Source organism: Monomorium pharaonis, chromosome 10 (assembly GCF_013373865.1).
Source record: "Monomorium pharaonis isolate MP-MQ-018 chromosome 10, ASM1337386v2, whole genome shotgun sequence".
Classification (NCBI taxonomy): Eukaryota; Metazoa; Arthropoda; class Insecta; order Hymenoptera; family Formicidae; genus Monomorium; species Monomorium pharaonis.
In genome coordinates, this window is record NC_050476.1 from 3399919 (window position 1) to 3427889 (window position 27971).

At 42.9% G+C, this 27971-nt stretch overlaps 1 protein-coding gene across 4 annotated transcripts in view; it reads left to right on the plus strand.

The window, feature by feature from the left end:
* The window catches only part of LOC105829406 (helix-loop-helix protein 11), a 143078-nt gene that overhangs the window by 58990 nt on the left and 56117 nt on the right, over window positions 1-27971 (plus strand). For 2 of the 4 annotated variants that reach the window (XM_036293044.1, XM_036293043.1), the window contains exon 2: window positions 7405-7484. The exons of the other annotated variants lie outside the window; for them this stretch is intronic. In XM_036293044.1, the coding sequence (XP_036148937.1) occupies window positions 7470-7484 (15 nt within the window). In that variant the 5' untranslated portion in view covers window positions 7405-7469. The remainder of the gene's footprint in view (window positions 1-7404; window positions 7485-27971) is intronic. 4 annotated transcript variants of the gene reach the window in all.

Sequence of the window (27971 nt, forward strand, 5' to 3'; positions counted from 1 at the left end):
TAAAAAATTAGTTTCTCGTTGACACGTGATTCCAAGAATAACCCGATATTATACGTTTTCTTGAAGCATTTTATCTTCGTGTGCGGTGTTACGCCTGAGTGTTTTCGCGTGCGAAATAAAATTCACGACTTTTTTTTTATAGCAAAAACGTTTCCGGAACACACGAAACCTCTTTGACATTTCGATAAATCCTTCGAGGACGCGAAATCTCCCGTTCTTCTTATCAACTCCATAAGACGCGCGGGTCTTTTAAAAGCGTCCATTCTACTTATGCCTCGTCCACGAGGTCTACAACATTGTGATAGAAGCGCGGGCAGCTGCCATCGGCGCGAAATAGAAGAGTAAGCATTATACGCCCGGTTGTATCGATTCTCGATATCTCGCTCTGGTCTTGACGTCGGCAGGTAATCGGTAACGCGAATCGTGTCGCCGACGCCGCACGCGCGCGCATTTCTCACTGTTCGATGTACGGCCGTATTTGCGACCTATTTCGCGAGATCTCGAGTATAAATGAGGACCACCTGTCGTTGACATATCTGACCAATTGACTATACGCAGGAGCCGCCGCGGCCTGCCTGCCCGGTCGTCACACTCGATCGTTCGCGATTAATTTCGTGAGGCCTCGAATGTAAGCGTCAGGGATCTGCCGTTGACATATACTTTATCCATCTCGGATACGAGATGGCGGAGGCCCTCGAAATTATGCCGACGTTAATTTAGGAAACCCGATTAGAATCGATGTGGAAACGAAATCCGTTTATTTCGAGATCGCGCGGCTCGTGATACGACGGCCGTGTTAATTCTCGTCGAAAGCAATTACATTCAATGTGCCCGGCGCGCATTAGTGAGCGATAAACAAAAGATATTTTATATACTATATATGTATATGTATATGAAATAAAAGTGCGAGATGAGAGTGATAAAAGAGGCGCGTGAAGTAAGTTACTTCATTAGTATATTGGATAGCTATTATTATAACTCGTGTGGCAGTATTTTTTTTTATCACCCGCGCAAGATCGTTTCTATGAGTTTAGTTATATAGTTCACATTACTAATAATTATACCAACTATTACGCCTCGGTGAGGCTTACGAATTCCCTTTTTTCTCCCCGTTCGCTTTTACGGTATCGATGAAAGTTGCTCGTTAATTCCCAGCCCGTCGCTGGAACTTTCATATTAGCCGCGGTTTATTTTTGGCACGCAGGCCCGGAAGAGACCCATCGTTGCAGCCAGCTCGTCTGTATTTTAATAGATGCACGCTTCACTGAACCAGACCTCTATATCGCGGCGATGTCGACGGATGAACTTTTTGTCCCGCGTTCGTTTGTGCGCGCGCCCGCGTTTTACGCAGGGTACGTCGGGGACGCGCGCTTGCACGCCGCGTGCATTTTGCACACATAGCGGCTTAATAACAGGCCGAGTTATTCGATTACGTTGTAATCCTTCCGTCGCCGGAGCGCGTCGTGCTTGTGGAATTAATCCCCTTTCCTTTCCCCCACGTCGCACGATTTGCGGAAAAAAAGCTGAACGCGAGGGTATTATAGTCCGCGAAAATCAATAACCTACTTATACGTCGTTTTTCACTGTTTGCCACGGAAAACGCGAGGTTTTTTTTTATTTTTTTATTTTCATCGAGAGGATCCAGGACTTCCCCTAACAGTTTTAAGCGAAAAAAAAATTAACTAATTAATTAACTTAACGGCTCGTGAAAGGAGGTGAGAGAAAAAGTTTTTCCTAACTCTATAATCACTCAATGTGTAACGTATGATTTTGTATGACGTTCAGTGTGAATTCAAAGGTTAATACGCAGTGATATAAGCGGTATACATGAATTAAAAATGCCGCCCCGACGTATACGAGGCTTATTCCGTAAGCGTGTATACAGCTACGTCACGTAATAATTCTATACCTATGATTACTGCAATATTTTATAAATGCAGCAAATTTCACATGAACACATTACGCGTAGTTATACCCACGTTATTTATAAATGCACTATAAATACGTTTCATATTGTTGCGCACGTGTCCAGGCGCGTACGTGAAAGGCTTAAAAATATTTTACGCGAATTGCGCGTCAACCGCAATATGCGCGATGGTCGCGGTCGCGCGGGGCGTTTTCGCCCGGTGAGAAAGAGAAAGAGGGAGAGCGAGAGACGGCGTAGCGTAAATGCTCTCCTATGCAGTTTTTCGCTACAATGTTCGACGGGGAAAAAAGGGGGGGCTTTCGTTCCGCACGCGTTGGCGTGTGTGCACGGATCCCTCTTTACTTTCGTGCGCAGGACGCGGCCGTAAACAGCCGTGTTCCGTGTGTACGCCCGGTAGGCCTATACTTGTCGCCCTGACTACGAGACTTCGACTTCCTTTGTTTCACGGTTCGCCTGCGAAGGCGGAACGTCGCCGCGGCGGCGTGCAACATTGTAAAGCCGCAAGAAAGTACGTGGGACGGTGCGCGGCGGTGGATCGATCCATCGCGTAGGCACCGAGCGTGGAAACTTGGCGATCGATCGATCCTCATCGTCGTCGTCCTCCTCGTCATTGTTGTCATCTTGCGACCTACGTGCGAGGTGGTTCATGTATGCGTTTTCCATTCGTTCAATGACCCGCTTCCTTGCTTACCAGCTTACGGCGGAAGGATGATTCGCTTCTGTTTCTTGGAGAGGTTCCTCAGCGTCGTTCGAGCGCTACCGAATTGGACCACTGCGGATCGTAGACCCTCGTTACGCGTTATCAAAACAACGTATTGCGCTATACGGGAGACGAAAAATCGTCCGAGGTATATTAATCGGCCCTGTGAGTCATGCCCGCTCAAGTGGAAAGGCTCTGTCTACCGGCGATGTAAGCCTGCGGCGGGGGGAAGTGTTAGCAACTTGTAGCATAAAGTATGGATCTTGCCGAGACCACTCTGTTTCCCCATTGAGCTCGACATTCCAATTTTAATCTCGTACAATTTATTCTACTTGCCTCGGCTTTAGATCTCGCAATTACATCGTTTTAATTACGACAACGGGCACACATTGCTACTTTTTTTTTCCGCGCGGTTACGTTACCCGCGTCACGTTACTAATTTTTAAACACTCATAATTGGAGAAACTTTATAACTCGACTTTAATTTAATTCCGTAAACGCGGAGAGCGCGCTCTCCCGATTCGATTAATTTTGTATCCTCCCTTTCTCTCTCTTTGCCAGTACCGGTCGCTCGTACCTAAAATTCTCCCTATTCTTTTCTTTCCCTTTTTTTTTTTATCAACACGTGGGATACTGTGCGTCGAGGAGGCGTTTCCTCCGTTTTCTTTCATTGTTATTTCACCGGACGCAAGTAACCTACTGCCTTCGTCGTTCGTCGTATTACCCCGAGGCGAAGCGTGCTTCTCGTGTCGTAATTCGCGTGCACGTGAATGCAGTCGGCAGCGGCGGTGCCTCGAGAATCGCCCGAGCATTCATACGGGTGCAACGTACGCGCACGGCGTCGCCTTCAGGGACGGCGCCGCCGCCGCTGCGACATCGTGGCCAGGAGCAATTGCATTCGATTTTTTTTTTTTTTTTTTATTGTGGAGTTTACGAGCGAGGGAGGGAAGATAAAATTGTAATCAAAGCCGCCTAATTGTATTCTTGAGTGCTATCTTATCTGAACAGTTAGGTGAATTTAGATTTCAGAATTTAGAATTACAGAGCGCACAAACGTTGTCACTTGGCCTTGTAATATAAAAATTGAATAAAGAAAAATGCAAACTCGATAAAAAGTTTCATAAGGGGAGAGGGGAGGGTGTAAGATATTAAGGCGAAATTCAATTTGGCAAAAAAGTTGCTTTTGCAATTCAGGCTTCCTCTCTCTCCGCCTTGATTTTACTATCTATATCTCGGTCGGATCTGAATTGGCACAGCTTCATAAGTTCATCAGTACCATTCCGGAAGCTCGCTGGGATTAATATCGGGGATAGTCGACGGTCGGCTGCTACGAATTACCGCGATGTTGCGACATTTAGAAACCAGATGGAAATCGAGCTCAGGTAAAATCTATTGGATCGACTTGTACTACTCGCGAGAAGTCAAGGGTCAGCCGCTCTGACGCCGCGCCGGCGGCCGATCCGTCCCTGCCCACTTGGCAAGAACGACGTAGTACGGCGTAGTACGTCGTATCTCGACTTTACACGCGACACGCACGGCGCGCACTCGAGGTGTACTACTCGTACACATGCGTGCGCACCGGCCGGCCTTTCTCGCGACGGCGCGGCGGAGACGAACGGAGTGCGACGCGACAGCGGGAACGCGTGTAGAGGTTGATTCATATTTGCGCGCAGCTACGCGATAAAACAAAATGTCAGCGTTTCGTAGGGATCCCTAAAATGAATAGAAAGAGACTCGTTTAACTTATCTTAATCGCCTGAATCTCAATGAAGCACGGATGCAAATTGATGCGAGCGAACGGCGAATCACCACATCTCGTTTCAATTAGTACGAATGGCAAGGCACAAAGCAAATTGCTTATTTGCGTTTGCGTTCGCGCTCATCCTAATGCGCGTTCGGCTTAATGGAAAATGAGAATGACGGGGGTTCTTGGGTGGAAGTTGCGAAATTATAAGACACGTATGTTTGGATTCAAGTTACTTAATCGCATACAATGATGCCGCATACGTGTGAGCCAGTCTGTATTTATTGTTGTTTACGTTTTCTGGTATTTCGGACGAGCGTGATATTACGCAAACCGGCGCGGCGCCTTACGGTGCGCGCAAACGAGTATTATGTTAACAGGATCGAGATGAGTGCGGTAAAGCGAGCCAACGTCGGCCGTATGAAGCCGTAGCAATCGCGTAAGGTCTTAACGTGAGCCGAACGATTCAGACCGAGCTGGGTCGAGTGCGATACGCTGAGCGCCAGGGCACTTTCTCGTTAATGAAAACTTTACTGCGCACCCAACGTCGGTGACGCGCGCGCGCGCGCCGCTGACGTTTTAATTGGATCGCCATCTTTTTAATTGGATTCGGAATTAATGGCGATGCCCGCGACTGAATTGTCGCGAGCGTACGGGAGTGACCTACGGCCGCAATCTTCGTTCGCCGATGATTGTAATCGACCCGGCCGCGCCTCATGAACAAACGTTTCGCCGTTTACTACGTCGCTCCGACTACTTCAACTCTGCTTTAAATTATGCAATGCAGAGTGTTTTTATTACTGAGAAAATTTAGGACAGAGAATTTTGTTCTTGAAAATCATGGATTTCCATGGGATTTTATTGGTATCGGGGATCTTTGGAATTTTATTTTTAAATTTGAATTCTATTTCTTTTTCCGACAAATTGTTTTTTTAATAATGCAAAATTGATTGACGATAAAAATGACATACATGACGTACATTATTCTCACAAAAATACGACTCGCAAATTTTTATAAAGAAATTATTGACAGCAGAAGACAATACGTCATTCCAAATTGATGTTATGCGTTCAATATTAATCACTTTTCGATTTATGTACTTCCGATGCTCTAGATACGTGTATTGCGGTACTTTTTTCGAACTATTTTTAATATTCAGGTTTCTTTATAATTTGATTAAAAAGCAAATAAAATAAATTTATTTAAAACCGGATAAAAATATTTTCTAATCTTATATCTGAAATTTTGAAGAAAATTTGGAAATTCTTAAGAAATTCTTTTATAAGATTTAAGTAAACGTCCTGTAATATCTCTTTTGAACAATGTTGTCAAAAAATGAGCGAGTTAACAAAATCTGAAAACGAATCGCACGTTTCGGGCTTTTCTGCCGCTTATCGATTCGGCACACTTTTTTACGTGACATCATTCGTACCGAACGCCTTGTTGCTGCATACTCTCGGCGGTTGTTTCGCAAAATGTATTCGAATTCTCTTGCGGGACAGACGGCGATCTGCGGTACCAAACAGGAAGTCTCCGTGACCGTGTCACAATTCGGTCAGCCTTGGTGCCGGCGCGGGAGAGCAGCGGCGGCTGACTGCGACTTGCCCGAAGGTCGCTGTCATAATTCAACGTGGGTCACGTTCGGATTCGATTCAGTTCGCGTCGCTCGCGAGAGGCTGTCGGATATCTTAACGCGGCGAGTCGCGCCGCGCGGGGGACGAGGCGCGGCGAGGCGAGAGAACGCGAGAGAGCGAGCGGGGCCACGGGCTACCGGATGTGACGTACTGGTTCGTCTAAACATAGACACGCAGCGTGCAACTCGCGACGACGACGAGGCGGCGGCGAACGATGCCGACCTGCCCGTCCGTCCACTCGCTCGGCTCGGTTCCTCCACTCTCTGGACTCTAGTCAAGGCTACAACTGCCATCGACATCCAGGACCGTAGCGGCAAAACGCTTCGGGTGGTTAAAGACCTGGCACGTTCTGTCGGCTACTTCAACAAACGTTATGATTCACAAAACGTGAAGATAATCCATCGCAATCGGATTCAAGAGAATTTTATGTACATAAACATTTCTTCTTTTTTTTTTAATCTATAAAATTCTTACGAAAGTAAGAAAATGACTTAAACTATTGAAAGACTCTTATTAGTTGAAAAGAAGTATTTCAATGAAAAACATTTCATCTTCGCATATTTATGTTACACGATTACAACGTGTATCTCATCGTGTATCTCATCGTATTTTTTAACAACTTATTTATATTCTTTTCATAGAAGATGCACTTCGAAACTCGAGGAATTATCAGCTGTCACTGATTGTGATTTTTCAACAATTTTGCGGGATAAATTAAAATCATGTTTCCGGTTCTGATTAGTAAGTTATCTGAAGTCTCGTGTAGGTTACGATTAGCTTGTGTAAAAAAAAACCACACAATATCGCTATCGTGTCAAGGATGTGCTTTAGGTCCGCTCCTTGAACACGCGACACGAGAGCTCCGCTGGCTGGCGCCTGCTCGCGCGCGAGAACTGCACCTCTGAATGAAAAACTGAATCGGGGGAAAAAAAATAACGCGGGGGTAGGGGTAGGAGGGAGGGAAGAGTTGCGAGCTATAGATAAAGTGAACTAACGTAACCTCTGATTCATTCACTGAGCGCGTTACGTAAACCGACCACGCTCGGTGAATTACATTGTGCGTGCACGCCGCCGTGAACGTGCACCGATGGCGCGAATCAACGTTTTATTGTACACATGTACGTTACTTTAAATATCGAATATTCAGCCCTTCCTTCCCCCTCTAGAACATCGGCGAGGGGGGGGGGGGCTGTGCAAAAAGTTAAACGGTCGTCAGTTATCCTAGTTTCTTCTAGAAAATAAATTTTTAACGTCAATACCATTCGCCCACCGTTATCAATATCATTTACATATCTTTATGGCCAATCTTTCGTTCTCTCTTTTTCTGAACCTTCACTTTTTCCATATCTGTGCAATTTTTTAGAATTTTATTAATAAAGTATCTCTTATTTTTTACAGGTAAGTTTGGTCAATTCTCCATTCGTCGTCAGATATCCGATAGCGTAATCAAGGTTGCGTTCAGGATGATATGGAGCCTCGTAAGTCGTCTTGTCGATACTTTTAATTAATTTCGTTGTTACGCCGGACCTGATAAACGCGTCCATAGTCTGAGTCGACTGTCATTTTGAGTCTGATTAACTGTTACGTTATGGAACTATGCTGTGACACGCTTGTGTCATTAATCACGTGCGTTTTATTCGCGAGATGGAGAGAGGATTGTAAAACCTCGGTGTGTAATTAAGAGAGCGGAGATATAAGCTTGTTTGAAAAATGAAGCTTTTTAACAGTCACCGGATATGACCCGTTGATCACTGCCGACAACCGGCGCTAATGCGAAAGAAAGAGAAATATGCCTGTTTCTATTCGAAATATCTGTGTCTTTAAACGTATTCTTCTAGGAATCGTTTAATCTCGTAATCCTTCATGAAGATGCCATTACTCACTTCTCGCGCGCGATTAAAGTACCATCCGCATTCTTTCAGTCACAGTCGAGTCCCGCCGTGATTTTTCTTTCAAATTTCACCTCCAACACAAGTACTCATTTAAATAACTACAGATATTTATATATTTTTTTTTCTGTCCGATACATGAATAATTCAGTTCATATATAATAAGGGATAGATAATATAATGTAAGATACGTACTAAAAATCAATCGTTGCTTAATAGCCTCTCACATCCCGTCATGATAAAGAAGCTATTTGAATTTACTTTGAAAACGTGAACGGATTAGCTTCTTCTGCTGCGAGCGGTGAAGCATCGACGTTCTCCGATCATTTAACGTTATCGCACGTTCAAATATTGTCCACGTGATATGCATGTCGTCGTCGATGTGCAGTAGGGAAAGCGAATAAAGGCATTTGTCACATACGTCTTTAAGCTAGGCAAGTCTTCTCCCTCGAGGGCCGTAATATCGCACAATGGGGCCCTCCTAGCACGCGCATGAATGGCGATGAATCGTTTAGCGTGCGCGAAGGCTTCGAGTGGACCTTCTCTCCTCCTGTCTTGTTCTCTGCCCGCCTGTCTCGCGACATGTCGTTGCTTCGATGTATCTCGTACGGCGTAAATTTCGACGAAAAAAAAGTGGCAGCTTAGAGAACCCTTGTAGTAGAAGTAGATAGTCCGAGTTATATATACCTTTCGCTTTGCTTTCAATTCTTTCGCAGAGATAATGCCGATATTGTAGGGCAAAACGACATATTTATTGGAGAGAGATGGGAAATTTTAAGTATTAAAAATCGTTTATTACGAACGTTGACACGGAATATACCTGGTCTTTGATCGCGAGCAAAGTATGTTCCGGTGCCGCGTATACAATGGCGGGCTTCGCCGCATCTGGCAGAGGGGTCGGTTTGTACGTGACAGTCCGCGTATGTATTTCCGCATCACGATGTCGTCGTCCTGTCGCTACCGACCGACCGTCGTATTTTCTCTCGCGCGGCGATCGGACCGGAAGTGAACTTGATCCCGTCGAAAGCCGGTTGAAACTCTGGCGGAAGAGGCAGCCGTTGTTTCGTACAGGCGGCGGACTCTCGGAATTCTCTCCCTCATTCTATGCCGGAACAAACGGGGAGGAAGAAGCGGGAGAAGAAGAAGAGGAAGAGGAGGAGAAGAGGTTGGCACGCGGCGAGAAGAACACGGGGGTCCTTCTCTCCACGGCCGGGAATTCTGCACAGCCTCCGCCTACAGGAACCTCAGACGAGAGCATCGATCTGGGCGTCGGCCTCAAGACACCTCTCTCTCTCCCGCACCCCTCGCGTCGGCTCGCTCCCTCGTCGCACCACCACCGCCCTGTTCCTCTTCCGCTCTCCTCTTGCTGTTCTTCGTCTCCTCTTTCTCTCTCTCTCTCTCTCTCTCTCTCTCTCTCTCTCTCTCTCTCTCTCTCTCTCTCTCTCTCTCTCCCTTCTCCCCTTTCGCCATTACGGACGTTGCGCTCCTCACTTGTTTCCCGCTTTCTTTTTTCTCCCCGAAAGTGGACCAAACTGAAGGCGACCGCGCGTCCATTGTGCCGCCGCCGTTCTCGTATTCCTGGGAGGCTTCGACGCCGGATGACGACATTCACGCGATATACGACTTTTCTCTAATCCTTAAAATACCAAGCTGTTCTCCTGCATCGCGCGAATATTTTTTAGTAGGAACGACAAACGATATTGTTTGTATTATGCAAACTCAAATGTTTGTTGGTGCACAAACAGCTTTGAAAATTGTCTGTATACTTAATTTTTGTTGTCATATGCTGCACGTTAAACATTATGTTTTTTTTCCCCGTAAAACTAGCTAAATTTAAAAATACTATTTCGCTTTTATGAGTTATCTCCAATCAGTAATCAGTAATCGAAACATCCGCTCACGGAGTCCGATAGGTTTAGCGATGTTACGTCAATTTGGTTTCTGCAACGGCTTATCGATTGCCGTCTTGACATCGTATTTGGGCCAACGCGTGCCCTCGCAATCAGGAATTCATCTTCTACAGGAAAAGCAGCCTTTCCGCGGCATTGTATGCCCATCATTCCGATCTTGTCATCAACTTGGAACTCGGCGGAAGCACGACCGAGTCCGATTTGTCCTTTCTCGTTTCTTCGACTTGGATGTCTCTCGATGTTTCTCTTCCATCTTGTTGCTTTTTTATCTCTTGTTTCTGTATTTACTCTTGCGAATAGATTGGTATATATATATATATATGTACATCGCAATTTGTTTATGATTATCTTGTGTTTTCATTTCTCTTTCTTTTGATTAACAACTGTAATTAGTCTATTTTTACGCACAAAATATCAAATTTTATTTGCATAAGAAATTGCATAACATTTTTTACCATCCACATTATTTACCTTTTTTTATAATCTTTGTTTTTCTGATTGTATTATTTTTCCATTTTTCAAATTAAAGTTATTCTCCATAATAGCTAGATTTAATTTTTCATAACTTATAATGATTGTTTATTACGACAAAGATTTTATGTAGTAACTTTGTTGAGAAAAACGTGCGTGAAAATTAGTTCGTAACAATATATTAATTTTGACACAATTAAATTAGTGAAAATTTTTTTTCTAGATTTTAGAAAGAGATTGAAATGTTGTATCGATAACGTTGAATAAGTTTATTCTCGCCGTGCATTTTTATTAAATAAATAATTATGGGCAGAAAATTTTGTAATATATTTTTTTATATGTATGTATAATTTGCAGTTATATTTGAATTAATTTGATAATCGTATTAGTCTCTTAACGAATTCTTAATTTATATGAAACTTAGAACTTTTAAAAGAAACTTTTGAATTAATCTTGTTAGTATATTGCGAATACTTTTTCGTATAAAGTGTCTATGAGGATCTCTTTTTACCGTTTTTAAACTTTGTGCTTGACTCAGCCACCTTAAATTAGGCAGTGTTACGTAAAGTCGTGGTAAGAGGACATATTTACGAAGAGCTGCACTTTGCCAGTGTTTTCAGGAGAGTATTTACTCGTAAAGTAGACGAGAAAAGGTAGCCAAGGATCTGTTATCCGCGCGCGAGGATTTGCCCTCGATTTTATCTATGGTTAGGATTTCCTACGAATTTCTTTTATTATTTCCTGACCGAAGATGTCGTAAAATAACAGAAAAATATTAGCAGCTTTAGAAGTGATATAGCAGCTTCTGCGTACGATTGAGTGAGGTGGAAATCTAATATAAAGCGTAGTACTTATAGTGCAGGAAGTAGCTAAAAGAGTGTTGAATAGACTTACATAGCAAAAGCATCATCGATCGTAGCTTTTCGACAAACTCGTGGAGAGACGTAACCCGAAGCACTTGTTTGAGGCAAGGATAAAGAGTATCTTTCGAAGAGAATATTTCAGTTGGCGCATCCTGGAATATCAGTCAGACGACGTCGAATGTTCTGAGGCAGTCGGCATCGCGAGCAAAAACGGATATTTTGACACGGGTCTCTCTCTTCCGCTTTTTCGACAGATATGTCTTCGGATAATCCCCACGAATTCTTGCCTTTTCTCTTCTTCCGCTTTTATATCGATGATTTCTCGAAATGTTAAACGGATCGATGTATGAAATAGGAATTATAAACGAATAGTCCTGTGTGGAGTTTATTTTCTTTTTTGAGAAAACTAATCTTCAAGTTGGAAAGATTAAATTTAATTTTAGTATTCTCTCTCTCTCTCTCTCTCTCTCTCTCTCTCTCTCTCTCTCTCTCTCTCTCTCAATTCCTTCCAAATTTCAAGACTAATTTCACGAGTTCTGGAAGAAAGTGGGGTACGCTATATAATTAAAACCTACGCTTTAATTAAAACGTAGATCTTAATTATACCGTGCTGTGAATAAAACGTCAATTACGGATTTACAATAATGGCGAATTTTTTTTTTTTTTGTTTGGCTACGGTTTGCCTTATCCGCTGTCGGGAGTGACCCTGGGGGAGAACGTTCATTTACCTCTCGCGACATCGCGGCTACGTGGAATCGGAGTCTCTTGGAACCCAGTTAAGAATTGCGTAACACGCACAGCCGGTCGATTACCTCAGGCGTGTAGATGCCATTGCGTTTGCGGTGCAAGCGGTGCGCGACCGGCAGCCGTCGTCGCTCTGCAAGGTGATCTCATTACGGAGATATACGCATTCCGCGCAATTACGTCAACTCGCGCGAATTACGTAACTCGTGCGTAGGCCGGCTGAGATTTTACGAGTCGAACCTCTCGCGCGTGTCTCGGCTCTCTGCATTGATTCGCATAACTTTGATTCTAAAACGATTCAAAGTAAGCTATTTCCTTAATTAATGGTAACAAATTGGCGCGCTTGACAGATAATTGCGCCATATATACTAAGAAAGTGTCTAAGAAGTATTTTCTCCCTAAATATATCACGGGGACAGAGAGGGGAGTTCGAATAATTTTGATTAAAATTGCCCAGATTTTAATTAGTTTGATATTTGAAAGACGCTGACATTTTCAGCAATTTTAATAATTTAAATTTTAATTAAATTTTAATTTTTAATTAATTTGCCATTAAAACTTGAGAACTTTGCATATGCATTGTGTGTTCGTATTCCATTTATTTTCTTGAAATTAAGTCATTATTCTGATTTCATCAAACGGTAGTACATATTCATTAATTAGCTTGTATTGTTTAGCTCATTAATTATGTTCAAACGTCCGATAACAGACATACAAGTTGAATCCTACTTTTCTCCGTTTCTTCTGCGATTGAACTTCTAATGGGGACTTCCGCGACAGGGTCTGATTTGTTGAGTCTATTATAAATGAGTAGTGCGAGGATCGCGATAGAAGGAAAGCGGTGTCGGTTGTACCTACAACTGCGAAATCATCGGACAGCATCTCCGGACAGGAGAGCGCGTCCTGAATTCTCGAGACAGAAATCGCTCCGATTGGACAACGCTCGAGGAATTTTCGAACCCGTAATCTCGGACTGTTAGCGGAAGAGGGAATAAATTCGCGATCGATATCAACAGAAGTTTAACCTATGATCGACGCACGCTCTTGTTTCGGAAATAAATACGCGATGTATAAACGTTTTAAACATATAAAATGAAAGATTTGTATTCATCTGCATTTTACGGGTCTTTATAATTGCTCGTTTTTTAAAATCGCATTGTATTATCCGCGATTTAAAAATACAAATGTAAAAATACAAATGTAAAAAAAAGAGAGCAATTCAATTTTTGATACATTTCTAAAATTCCCGATCGTAAGTGATATCTATAGAAAAGGAGAATAGAAATTTTTGGATCTGCGAGCGATCTGGAACAAATGATAGCTTTCGGCGGGGCGTGAAATTAGATATATACATATGATATCTGTGGGAGGTAGAAAGAAAGTGGCGCTGCACTCTATCTCCGATCGACTGCAGGGATCATCCCGAGGTGATAAGATAGGCGTTATTCTCCGGAGAATTTATTTTCGCGCGCAAGAGATAACGTGACGCCGCGCCGCGATGATAATCTCCGCTGCGTCAGCTCAAATCGTGTCGCATCGCGGACGAGATTCGTTACAGCGCAATACACCGAGGTATTTCCTCCGCTTCTCTCTCTCTCTCTCTCTCGCTTTTCTTACTTTGGTGTTTTTCTGGACCCTACCCCGGTAAACGCAACGGTATTCCGTGCTGTTAATGATAATTTGTGCTGGAACGGAGGAAGAAAGGTACAAAAGCGACGATCTTTATATTGGAATTTGCTTGTAATTATACGAATATACAAACTCTCTTTCTCTCATAGTTTTAGAGTTAACCTTATTTCCCATGCACGAGTCACATTATTTGTAGTTTTAGAAACGACGCGTAATCTTTTTTTTTTACCGATATTGCTGTGCACTTATAATAAGATTTTACGTGCAAATTTTTACTGAATACGAAGTGAGAGAATAGAATTTATCGATGCAGCGAGAACTGCAACTCTGCATAAAGTCGTGATCGTGTTGTGCTACTCATGAAAATACGCGACTGGCAACTGATCGCGGCAGTAATGCCGGGCGGCAAGGGTTGATGCTTACGGAAAGGCAATAAAGCTGCCGGAGTCTCGTAAAGCCGATATTGTGTAGCTTTCGCATTCGTCGTTCTCGTCGCATTCCTGCGTACCGCGCGCGAAACAGCCGGCGTGCGAGCACACACGTTCGCGTTTCTTCCCCGTAACGTGCCTTTTGCGCGTCCGTATCGCGCCCGAGGAATGCATCTCGAACGTAGTGCCAGGCGTTAGTTTCAGATCACCCGCGTTGTTCGATTTACTGCGATCCGATAAAATCTCTCCCTTCACTTGTGCCCTGGTGCACTTTTCTTCTAACAGTTTAAATTACTCATGAAAACGCACTTATAGATGTATCATAAATCATTGGAATTTCAAAGCAAATTGTGACGTTTAAAAATAAAACTCTTCAAGAAAGAAGTATAATTAATTAAGCAACGCCGTAGGATTCTTTTAAATTCTTGACGCTTTTTTACCTTACAAAATAAAAATAACAATTTATAACGAAGAATATAGAATACACGCTAATATAAAACAATTTAAAATATAATAATGTATAAAAATATATAATGGTAAAAAATTGATATCATATTTCAGAAACGTCCTTATTAACGTCTCCCGAGATAGCTGTGACCAGATGGCGAATGTCCGAGAGCATGCGTTGAAAAATTAAGATTTCGTTCGTAGGTTTTGCAGAACGCTCCCGATAGACGTGTAAACGCCATAACGAACTTAGGGCACTACGATGCCTTTGGCGAGCGTCACATCACCGCGCGAAGCGGTCGTAAAAGTATACCGTAAAAGGTCGCAGATTGCTCACTGGAGGCGTTGACGCGTCGCCGGAGTTGCCGTCCTGCTATTTCTCCCTCTCGCATGCACGCACTCAGTAGGACATTCGAGACTATCTCGCGGCGACTCGTGGAATCTGAATAACGCAAATTGAAACACGAGTAGACATAAGTTCCTGCTCTCCGGGCTCGTGTTGCGCGGTGAACGCACGGTGGAATTAACGCCGGAAACTTCACGTAAATAAGTTTTAAAGCGGACGGTACGCTAATCCATCTGCCATCGCAAAGGAGACTCACGGTAAACTAAAAAGAATGTTATCTTTTTTTTTTTAAATATATTTTCCGAAGCATCTTCCCTCCTTCGGCAAGAGCGCGTCTAACTTTTATCTTGCATACAGAAGAGTTGAATTACCGTTAATACAAATAGCTCTCGACGTAAAATTTATTTACGTACTTAGTATACAGTAGCTTTCCGTACGAAACGATTAATCATTTCCCCAGCTGTTTTTACGCATGAAATCCTCTGACAGTTCAAACCAAACGCTTTTTCTGTCGTATACGTGCGGGCACGCGGTTTGTATTTTGTTTGCACTACTGCCGTTCCTCCCTTCACTCGGCGGCCGGACTATCCGCTTTCACAGATATTCGCGTGTCAAACGCGAGGCTAAGGTCGAGCCGGTGACGCGCGGTTTTGTCAGGTGCCGCGATGATTTTTCTTGGGCGAACGGAAAATGATTAAACCTTTAATTAACTCTAAACGAGCACTCCCGGCGTTAGCCAGACTTGCTTTTTGCCGCGCAGCAGGTGCCGGAGACGGGAAATATTGGTCTCTTGCTTAATTCGCAGGAGCAGATGCCGCACTAGAAAAAAAGGCGATATTATATATATATATGTATGTGTATATGTATATATATATATATACACGCGCGTGTTAGCCTCTCCAGCTCTTAGAACTTTCGTAGCGCACTCAATATTATGATTATAAATTAATATTTGCTCTACTGGTTGTTGTTGCCCGCATTCATTGGGACAACGTTTCGTAGCACTCAGCTTCTTCTTCGGCTATTCGTACACAAGAAAAAAAGAAACTTGAAATCAGTGTGCAACACATTAATTTTATTATTTTATTGTTCGATATATGTATACGTGGATGTTTGTATATTTTTTGTCAATCATTATATAACAGAAACGTAATCCTTCTTATTTTTATAATTTGCATCTGCCAATTTCCCGCGAGATATTAGCGTATTTCGGCATGGCACTACGATCGTTGCGATTAACATCTTTATAATGCGAAATTACAATGCGCACACAATATCAAACCTAACCTGCGAGCCTTTGATACGCGATAGAGCTCGTTAGTCGCGAGAGAGCTTTCGAGGAATGCTCGAATCAATAATTGAAACATATCAGAATGGAACAGACGACCGACGATGCCGATGAGCGAAACGCGGATCTAAATTAATCGCCGAATCATCATCCCCGACGAATCAGATCCCGCCGATTCTGTTCCTACAGCTTACCTTAAGTGCGCACGGGCGAGTATTCGCCTGGTTAATGTATCGGTTTATCTCCGGCGTATGGTTTAACTTAGTTCCCGATGGATAATGGAGTTAGTACGTTTTGATTGCAACCTACCGTGCGCGTAACTCAAAGCGATATTGTTTTAACTCCCTCCACTACGTCTCCTCTCGCAATCCCCGCTCTATATTAAACTAAACGTATCATCCGCTAAATCGCATTACGATCGTCGCAGGTCTAGCCTTTAACGTCGTTGATGATAACTCGATCTTTGCGTTTGGCACAAATTTCGGAAACACCAAGTAAACTCGAGAGAAAACTTGTGCGCATTTATTAAACGACGGAATTGTCGGGAATTAATACTCCACATATGAGCGTGGAAAAGAAGATGTGCAAGTGTCAAAGCGAACATTGGTGTCCTCTATAAAATACTCGATGAGGAAGAAAAATACTTGAACGGTTCACAATGAGGGAGAAGGGACGGACAATTTCATACTTGCTCTCGTTGAAGAGAGTTATTTTACGACGAGAGCCTCGCGCAGATATCACGGGTTCCCCGGTACTTGTTCAGGCGGTGAAATCGGCCATTTGTCATCGTCACCCCCCCATCATCGGACGGATTTTCCCTTCGCGAAAGGTTTCCTGGAGCACAATAGTGCGACGCGTGCATACACTTACCGAAAGACCCCGCTTGGTCGCCATCTATCATAATTACGAAAGTGTTGCAGACCCGTCGCCATGTAAAGACAATTAGAATTAGTCGCGCTGGTAATTATGACGTCGTTAGGGCCATGCCCCGATTATTATTGCGACTATTATCCCGCGCGTGCGTTGTGCGTGCTCGTAATGACGACAGTGCCGTTTATTAGCTACAGATCTCTTTTTTTCTCCCCCCCCCCTCTCTCTCTCTCTCTCTCTCGACTTCCTTTCGACATTCCTCGATCGGTCGTTTTCTAGAATCACAAGACTCCGCGGAAGTCGATCGTTACGGTTGTTCCTGATCGCCGGTTGCGTGCGCCTTACCTTTGTAAACCCTCATTTTCCACTTTCTAGTTTGTTAGGCCGGCTTTCCGCCGATAATGTATTCTATTTCGGAGACCGAGACATTGTTCGACGAAAACAGCCACGTAATCGCATGAAATGAAACATAAAAGAATTAAGAATCTTTGGGATCGGTGCGATGTTGTCGAGAGAATACGAAATTATGTCTTAAATCTCGCGTACTTTTAAATGTCAAATTTCGCGTAATTACATATCTTTCGCTCGATAATAATCTTATTCATTCGAGTTTGCGGTCTAATATTACCGCTTGTAGAATCAGTAATCTGGCTTCGTACTTGCGTGAAAGACAATCGCGCAGGAATTAACGGTTAACGGTTACGATTACACGGACGGACAACGATCTCTCGGTGTAACATGGCAAAATCAACAGACGTTCGTCAGCGTATCTCGCGCTAATTAAACTATTGCGCTAACTTTGCACCTCGGCCTCGTGTTCCATCTTTCCTCCGCGTATGTACGTTCCCCATTCTTGATACAGCGGTGAGGTCAATTCGCGGAAGAGCGTTGTTAGATGCACGCTTGCTTATTAATGCAATTATAGTGGCGTGTGTGACGCCCGTATGAGCAGATATCTGCACTTGTTTAACACGTACCTTCATTAGCGAGCTATATTTCTCGCGTCTCTCTCTCTCTCTCGCTCTCTCGCTTTTCCACATATATATATCTCAATCTTCGTCTCGTCGTCATTCCCCTTCTGCTGATGTTATTAATATTAAAATCGCGAATATCACGGCCATCATTATCCTTCTTATTATCCTAATTATCATCATCGTCGTCGTCATCGTCATTATTATTATCATCGTCGTCTTCCACGTGATCTTCATTGGCCCCAGCGCGCTCTTTCCCCTCTCGATGGTATCGATCCGTAACACCAGTTTGACCTCGTGTTGCTTCGAGGAATTCGCCTAGGTATAAGGATGCTTTTAAGCCAGGAATTACAAGATACCGAGTTTCGCCTCGTTATTTGCCTGCATCTGCCTCAGGTGCATTCTACTTAGGCGGCCGTCCTCTCCGCCGCCGATGTTTCCACTAGACGCATCGATATTGTTAGTCACCCCCTCCCCCGATCAACGAGCGACATTTCTCTTAATCACTGTGCACTCTTAATCACGTCTTCTCATAAACGTTTCTTTGTGTAATATTTTGCACGGGGTGAGAGATGGTAAAAGAACTTGGAAAGACCTTCAGGAATAGTCTTGACAATGATGACGCTTGTCTCTTTATGCAATTCCGATGCTCCCATCGTCTCTCTCGACATTATCGGCCTAGTTTCCACTCTGCCTGTCCCCTTCTGCATCGAGTACCTTCGGCAAACCGCAAGTTGATATCGCGTTGCAAAATGGAGCAAGTAGCGACACGAGATTCTCGTGCATGAACATAATATAGAGGATAGAATCGTGTGCAAAAGCGTGTTATCGTTTAAAGCCTTCTTTTCTACCGCCGCAGACTATTTGTACTATTTTTCTTTCAAGCCCATCATAAAGAAACGTAGTGGGAAATAAGGTATTTACTGAAAAATTTTGAAAAAAAAAGAAAACGTTTGAACGTTTTTCATGTGAATCTTGTTAGAGACGGATAATGCAACTCTGCGAGTCTGTAATAAATATATTTGTAAGTTACGGTTACATGGAGTACAATAAAATTAAATCCTTATAAATATTTTGCGAACCATGCATTCCAACGAAAATAGCGTAGAGCAAGAACTTCTTTTGTTTTTTTAGACAGGCTAGTTAATAGTTGTGTGTACACACACACACACACACACACACACACACACACACCTGAGTATTTCATAATCAGCTCTCGTAAATGAAGAAGCCTCGCGTATAATTACAGTTTCGTGCAAGATTCGGAATTCTTCGTTCGTTGCCCTAGTTTACTTTCGGCCGGCGATTATATCGCGCGTTAAAGTTTGACTCGGATCGGAACCGGAAGCGTAATATCCATATCGACCTACCGTTTACCGAACGCACCGTGACGCCATTACGGCGCGCATGAATCATTAAAGAATCGGCCAACGCAAACAACGGTCGTGGATAGTTACGCGAAAGGGGGACCCGCCGCTCGATAATACCCGAGAATAAAGGCGAATTACGTGCGGTACGATGACCCGAATTTATTAAGCCCTCGGCTATCGTATTACACCTAACGAAGCTTCGAAGGGCATGAAAACTTGGCCTCCGAAGTGGTCGGAAAGGAAAAGTTAGTCGCGAGGAATTTTATGTCACGGAGCCTTTATTCGTCGATAAAATTCGAGACGATAGGAGGACGATATCGAATCTTTTAGTTCGACAGAGTTTATGTCGTTCTAATTTTCCTGTCCTCGAGATTCTAGCCGTTCAACATCGAATAAACTTTTATGGCCTCGTATGAGGTGCACGGTTAAAATGAAAATTACTTTTCAGATCACGTAGGGAAGATCTGTCTTGTATTTTTGGCCGTGTATTCCTCAGAGATAGAAATCATTTCGATATAATGTAGCGATTTCTGGCTGCGGTTGAGCCACACGTAACTTGGTTGCTTCGAAGATAAGAATCGTTCCAGTACGGCGCAGCAATTTTTTAAATTGGACGATCTTTTTTTTTAAATTTTTTTTTAAATAAAGGAAGAGCGAGGGGAAACGTACACCCGGTTATCGGCGAAGTTATCAAACGGCGGCTCAAAAAGAAACATGCTCAATTAAGTGCTCCGCGCACTTGATTTCGTGTACACGTGGGGAGAGAGGGCGGCTTCCACTCCGTTTTCGGCGAGTTATTAGCCTAATTAGCCGATATGCGGCCGGAAGTAATTCCCGGAGTCGCTACTGCCGGCACTTTCGCGTGTCGCCGATCATTTCCCCGTTCCTGCGAAATCTAATTTCTAACGTGCGATGTGCGATTTCTGAGCGGAACACTGTGTCGTGCCGCGGGCTACGAGGCTCGTGTACTCCGCTCTCAACACAGTATAATGTGATCAGAGACACTATTATCATGTCGTATATCGCGAATAATCCTTTGTAACTTCGATAATAATCCTTCAAAAGGAGGACCGCCGACGCTATTTACCGTAAATATGTTAATGATTGATACGATAAGACATTCTAAAATTTAACAGAAAATTGTATGCATTCTATCATTATTTTTTATACAAATAAAATTGCGATACCGTAAAATTTTCAGACTTGCATCGCAATGCCGTCGCTAATGTTGAGCGTCTATAAATAAATGTTCTCGTAAGAGCGTACGCCGTAAAGTAGAACAAACGCATTAGAAATGATGGATTCGATGCAAGAATAACGCGCTATAAAAACGCGAATGCCAGCGAGATACAAATTGAATGAATAATTCACGAGAATCTCCCCGCGAGCCGTGGCCCTCGGGCATACACGGTGGTCGAGAATCGCAAATATACCTAGCCGTCATTGCACGTTCGACGTTGCAACTCTCTCAGTCGGAATAAGATTTACCCGGTTACAAAACAAATTGCGGAATGCCGGGGATGCCGATAATAAAGGCAGGCATCACGGCCGTTCGGCAAAGAAACGGCCACAGGACGAGAACCGGAGGATGCTGAAGATGCTCGATGGCAAAGTCCCCCTTCCCCCTCTTTCCCTGCCTCTTTCTCCCGTCGCTCACAGTTTCGAGAGAAGCACGGCTCCCGTGCACCGCGATTCCGCAAACGCCGCAATTAGCCTGGAACTCTAACAATACGGTTGAGGTAGGTCGCCGTAGACAGAGAGAGAGAGAGAGAGAGAGAGCACGTGGCGTCTATAGCGATCTTGGACTCCATAGCGGTCTATTATTCTCGCGCAAACATTAGATAACATTAGATAATATTAGATAGTCAAAGTTTGATCTGGAAACTTTTCTTAGCCTCAGAATTCCGAAATACGACTTAAGAATTTTAGAGCCCGTAATCTCGGAGTATACGAGAGGGATTTGAAGTATACCCGAGATTTTGAAATACGGTTTTCTCATCCGAAAGCGTTGTATGCACCGTTGCTTTAATTTTTCCCGGGGCAGTTTCTTCTTGCCCTTTTCTTTCGTATATTCTTTTCGCAACCCTTTCTCCATTTGCCGCTCGCTTCTGTCTGTCTCCGCTCGCGTTCGCTTTCTTTTTTTTTTCTCTCTTCCATTTCCTTTTTTCCATTTGGCTCAATTGCCCCGACGACGTTGCGCGTGCACACACGCAGCGAAAACAATTACGAGAGTACGTACATCCACCGCATAAGATAAGTCGGTGTCATAAATTACGGAACACAATATAAATGCAAATTTAATGTCGGCCGGCCTACTGCTATTTGCGTTTGCCCTTGCCTCTCCCCCTCTAAGATAGCCCCGACTCGGAACGAGTCGCAGTATCTTCTTATGTCCCCTCGGTACGTAATGCAAGCTGTGAACTTTCAAAGCGATGCACATTTGACGATACGCTATTACGAGCACAGGACAATTTGCAAGATGAACGCTTCTCTTAGTTTTTACCATAATTCTCAACTCTTTATATTTACGTAAAAACTCCATTTGATTCGGAATTTTTTTTTTTTCTCTCATTAGAAAATGTTTCCTCCACTTTCTTTTTTTAACATGATATATTCATGGAAAATTTCAAAAAGGATGAATGTAGAGATCGTTATTCTTTCTTTACGAGACTTACCAAAAATCTCGCGATACCCAGAGGGTTAATGTTTTCGCTTCGTCAGGAGCAAGTTGTTCGTGGCGAACGCACTTAGAAGCGTTCTAAGCGATCCTCTGGGTGACGTTAGGCGCTCGTTCCATGGAAATTTTCACAAACAGGTGTAATTTTAGAATTGGTGAGGTACTTTGCTATAATGCCCTTCCTCTAGCCTATGAAAAAATTATCGGACGGTGATACTAAGAATGCAGCTATTCTGTAGTAGAAATAAGCAAAAAAGAAGCACAGACATATTCTTTCTCTATAAAAAAAAAATTAACACATGAGAAGTGATAATAAAAATAATAATAGAAAGAATATATAAGGAATATCCGGAAGAAATTATAGATTAGAAATTTATTTAAGTAAAGAGTACAAAAAATGATTATTGTACTTTTTTATGGTGGCAATTTGTGTCTCTCGCGTAACGAGGCAAAATGTTAATCCGAACTTCGTGCCGAGGAACAACGTATTTTACCTACGTTACAGCGACGTGCGCGCGATTTAATGCGCTCAACGAGTTCTCCCCCCAGGTCACTCGTAAAAAGACGCGCGTACAATTTGATCTAACGACGCCGCGGGGCAAATAAAAGAACTGCGTTACGACGATCAAACGACTTCGCGATACGGTCTGCGAGCGAGCCGGGCCGGGCGCTAAAAGGGTGGGTGTCGGCTTTACTATCTCCGTGAAACACGCGATGCGCCTGCATCGCGTCCGGAACGAAAAATTTACTGCCAATTCCCGGTTGCGCGCTGGATTATTGCCCCGGTCGTTATTGCCCGAGTAACAACTACTTTGTTAATACGAGTCGCGGGTCGTCCGATCGGGCATTACGCCGCGAATTATTCTCGCGGACGCGGATTCCGGACAAATCCTCGAGGAAAGAAAGTTATCTATTTCACATTTATTAAATCTTTTTATTTTGCGTGATTCTTACAATTCTTTTTCTACTTTTCTTTCGTACTTACATTCAATAAAGCTACAAAGATATAAGAGCGCGTGTAATAAATGCAGAATAAACTAGTAGATCATTTTGACATATCAATATTTTGCGCGAATATTATTTTACATACGCGTTGCGTACAATCGCCAAATGTAAAGATGCGAGTTCGATTCAGCGAATCCGCGCAGGGATTTTGTTTAAACTTCGCAATTATTAATGACATAATTTTGCCATCGGCGATACCATTTGCGGGCACGGGCTCGTGTGTCGACAATAGAATTGACAAATCAGAGGTCGGTCGGGCAGCGGAAAATCACTACAATGGCCGTGCTACTTTGAGGGACTGAAGTGAAATCGGGATTCGAGAGATCGCTCGCACGTAAGTACGCCTCGTGCAATCTTGCGAAAGAACTTGCTCGCTTGATTTTTAACCGCGTTTTATCGCTCAAAGGGGAAAAAGAAATCCGCGTTTTCCGTCGTGGCGGCGTCGGTGGGGAGGAAAGATCGGTGTAACGAAAAAGGTTCCCATGATTTCCGCATCCCACGGGGGGATGCGCCCGATGCGTCTCTCGAGGTAACGTTATTTTAAATGCACTCCGGTATGCCGGTGCACGTACGTACGGGCAGAGACGGATGGTGTAAACACAGTCGGGGTCCTTCGAGTTTGCACTGTACCTATACTGTACTACCCGCGATGCGAGCGTAAACAGCGTCGGTCAACTGCGGTGTGCGCGAATGCGGATTCATGCGTACATACGCAACGCTACGCGTGTCGCCGTATCGTGTTGCGTCGCCGCGCGACTCGCCAGGCCACGTTACTGTAATTTTCTTTGTTCCGCATAATGAACGGCGCTGATTAGCTACGTGACCTGGCGCCTTCACGCCGCGTCTACGTCACAGTGGGGCTTATAGACGCGACGCGGGGAAAAAAAACGCTTTCTATTTCTTTTCACCGTGGTGACCGGGCGCTGGGAGAGACTCGACGATCGTCTTGAGAATACATTGAATATATTGATTAATAAATAACTTTGTGGACTCTGTATGTCACAAATATCTTTAATAGAAATACACGAAACATCCAGAATGCAACAACAAATAGGTAAAAACTTGTTAAACATGAAGTTTAAAGGTTTTTAGATTTTGCTATGAAATAATAAATTGCTTTCTTTCATTTAAAAAAAATATACAGGAATAATAGATAAATAATACGATCAAAACTTGTTTCGAGTTTATATTTTCTCAACTAGAATTTATTTTGTCAATAGCTCTCGGATGGCAGAATAATTTGTTTTCAGCGCGCACGGAGATTGTCTTGCATTTTTCGTATTATTCGTAGCTAGATTTCGGTCGCGCGAGAAGCAACTACCTGGAAAAACCGCATTTAATCGCCTGAACCCGCCGTGACGCTGATGCGGTTGTAAATAATGTCGTGGCAGCGCGGCGTATCGTCGTATAACTCGGTTCACCTATATGTACCGCATGTGCGTGCGGCATCTAATGGTACCCTCTGTCCATGAGTAGTATACCGCGACTTTTCCCCCTCGTCCAGTGCCGTCTGCAAAATTCAAAGTATTTCACTGGCATAAAAACATCGTACGTGTCATTCGTCGAATTGCTAACGTTAAAAACGCGGTGAGAAAACGGGAAATTGAGAAATTAGAATAAATTGTAGAAATTAATTATCATAAGAGTCTATAAAAATTTGCTTTTTTTATTATAACAGAGAAATATCAAATATATTTTAATTTAAAAAATGTTAAAAATACAAATGTAATGTTCACATTTATGTTTTTAATGTCAATTTTAAATAGTAGTTGTACTTGATCGTCTTTTCAGAAATACGTTTTAATAACGATAATAACGCACCTCGGGATATTTTCTCTTCGTCAATGCTATACCTTCGTATTGCACGGCAAATCTTACATGGTGACCTTTATTAATTGCCATAGGTCAGAATAAATTATTAACGAAGAGCGATATTGACGAGATCCCTGAATGTCACACATGTAGCACGCATCACCGATATTGTGAAATGCGGATACGGATGCATTCCAGAAGAGAGTGCTTGCGTTGACGAACGAGGTTTTTCTTTTTGTTCTGCACATATCTTGCACATATTTTCTGCAAAACTGCTCGATCTAGAAACGTATGTTGAAACTTACAATTAGTGGTTTTTAATTGCACAATGACTTCCTTTACGACGCTATGTCGCCGATAGGCGCGTCAGAAATAAGTGCAATGAACTTTAATAGTCGCTTAGTCGTTGAAAATACTCTCTCTGTTTCATTAAAACAGATTTCATTCTCACAGAGAAATATCTTGGTTGATTCTTAGAATGAACGAAGAATGTATAGACCTTCTTTCAGTGATTCTGATAAGCTAGTTAGCTTATCAGAGCTAATTTAAGCTAATTTAAAACATTAAAATCAGATGAGGTAGGAGTTTTATTGTTATGTTTGATTTATCGATTTATTGATTACAAATAAAGACGTTGAATTTATTTATATTAAAATGTAGCTGAAGTTAGCAGCCAAACGTCAAGCGGCCAGGGCCGAACGTCATATAGGCGTTTCTAGGGTCACCATTCAATCAAACGTTAAAAATTTCCTGGTTATAATATTTTTAACGAACTTTGAAAAATTTGCATAAGATTTAGTCATTATAATACATAATCGATCATTTGCGACAAGACTTGTAATTTACCAATTGTTATAAATTTTTTAAACTAATTTTTATCGTTTTTTGCGCCTCACGCCTAAACGCAATATACGATTTTCTCCAAATTTGGCTGGAAATGTCTTTGATTGAATAGTGCTCCCTGGAAACGCTTATACGACGTTCGACCCTAGCCGCTAAAACGAAATACGGATGAAAATTTACATATGTACGTATATAGAATAAATTTTATCAAAAATTATATAATGCTGTTTCAAGAATTTACTAATTGCATCTGAACATGAAAATTTGTTGTAAATTACATATAAACAAGTTCAACGTGTAATATGGAAAATAACTTCAAGAAAATGAGAGAGCCCGCCACTATATACCCGTATTTCTATTTCACGCATGATATCGTAATCGGAAAGCGGAAGCCAGATTATATGGGAGAAAATATTGTCGAAATTAATCAGTCATTTGGAACGGGAAAAAACGCCTTTGGACGGATTTCCACGCGAGTGATTTCCATACTGGGCCCACGTTAAATTTTCATACTTGACCAGTTTCAGCCGTCTCAAGCGTATCCGCGAAGCGCCGCGCCGTCTTGCGATCAGTATGATCGATTACCGTACTCGCGGATTATTAATCTGAGATGAAGGATGATTGCTAGCTGGGCTTAAACTAGCGGTTGAAAAGACTCCAGCGGGGGCTTCCACGCTCGATGCTACTCGACGCGCGTAAATGAAATTACCGCGCGGAAATATTTTAACAAAAAAAAAAAAAAAAAAAAAAAATGGAAAAAGAAGGAACACTCCGCGTGTTTCCCTACGGCGAATGATATGTCTTCGTTTAATTAGCTGGGACCGGTCCGACGAGTGGTTTTTCTTGGATCTTGAAATGCGCTTCGCGACGTAGTGAACGTAGTCAAATAACGGTCTGGTCACGAGTACATTTGGAACCAAGTTGCTTTAATCATCCGGCTAACGATTTTACGATCGACTTCGTTACAATGTTAGCTAATTTTATCCTCGTCGTTTAAATACCTCGACTTTGTCGGTAAAGCAAACACGGTAAGCAAACTATTAAGAATGATCTTTAAAGTAACGTCTTCCCTCGACGCGGAATATTCCTTGTCCCATGGTATTTGAGCTGTCAAGTCGGCAGTGATACTCGTGTACGGCGAGGATTTGCGCCTCGTACGTGTTGCCTCGATACATCGACGTGCGTTATTTGCGGCGAGAGGAAGGAGCGAAAGAGGAAGAGACTGAGATTCGCCGCGGCTAATCTCGCAATGAGTCACCGGGTCACTACGTGTGTTTGCGCGCAAGAAGTCAATGAGTTTGTTGACTCGTCGCGCCGGTGATCGCTGCCAACGAAATCCATCGATCCGCTTGGAACTAATTGTGTTTTTTATCGCTTTATTTCGATGAAGTTTGCACCCCCTTTTTCCAGAATTTTTACGTAATGGATAGAGCTCCGATATATTTTAGAATTTCCAATACGTAACGAAGAGTTCTGACAGTTGTGTGTGCAAAAAGACAAGAGATTTGAAGACGTGCCAATTTCGCTTCTTATTCTGACGTAACGTTTGTATCTCGCCGTAATATCTGAATACGCAACTAAACGCTTTGTATTTAAGTTTTTATTTATATCGGAACGTATTTTATATTCTGCGAGAATTATAGTAATGCTCGCGAGACAGATTTATCACGAAATGTGACTGTTTAGTTTATTAAAATGCGATTTAGTTATCGACAAGCATGATACAAATTTTGGCTCTCAAAAATTAGAAGAAAAGCGAACATTTCGAAAATAAGAATTATTTTGTAATACATAATGACGAGCACATTAACGAATGAAAAAAATTACAATTGTTTTAAAACTCTTATTATAAATTTCTTCTCGATAGTGACAGAGAAGAAATATTTATTTTAATAACTTTAGCGTTTTTTTTTCTGTCACAACTACGCGGATAAGTTTATTGAAGATTATTCAACGTTTTCTAAAACGATAACGAGATACAGGATCTTCGCAAGTGTTGATCCTGTTTCCCGATTTACTGTACTACGGCGGCAACTCGTGGACGTGGCGTCAGCTGATCGCACCGTTGGCCAACTTCCCTGCGAGCCTCGATTTTCTCCTTTTCTTTTGTCCGTGGTCGACGGACTCGAGGGATCGCAGAGCGTTGTAAGCGCAGCGGCGAGCCATACGGAGACCGGAGTCCGCGCGTTCGCCATATTCGCATGCGTTGAACGCACCCAGGACGCACGCGTCCACCGCCGATGGTTATTCGGGTTAAATACACAAGAAATTAATAGCTGACCGTTTATGTGTTATGTGAGTCACGCATAGTGGTCGTGTAATCCTTACGTGGGCGGGAATTTGCGATAGGGATACGTGCGTATATCGCCAAGCGTGTGTGTGCGTATCGCACGCACTCCGCG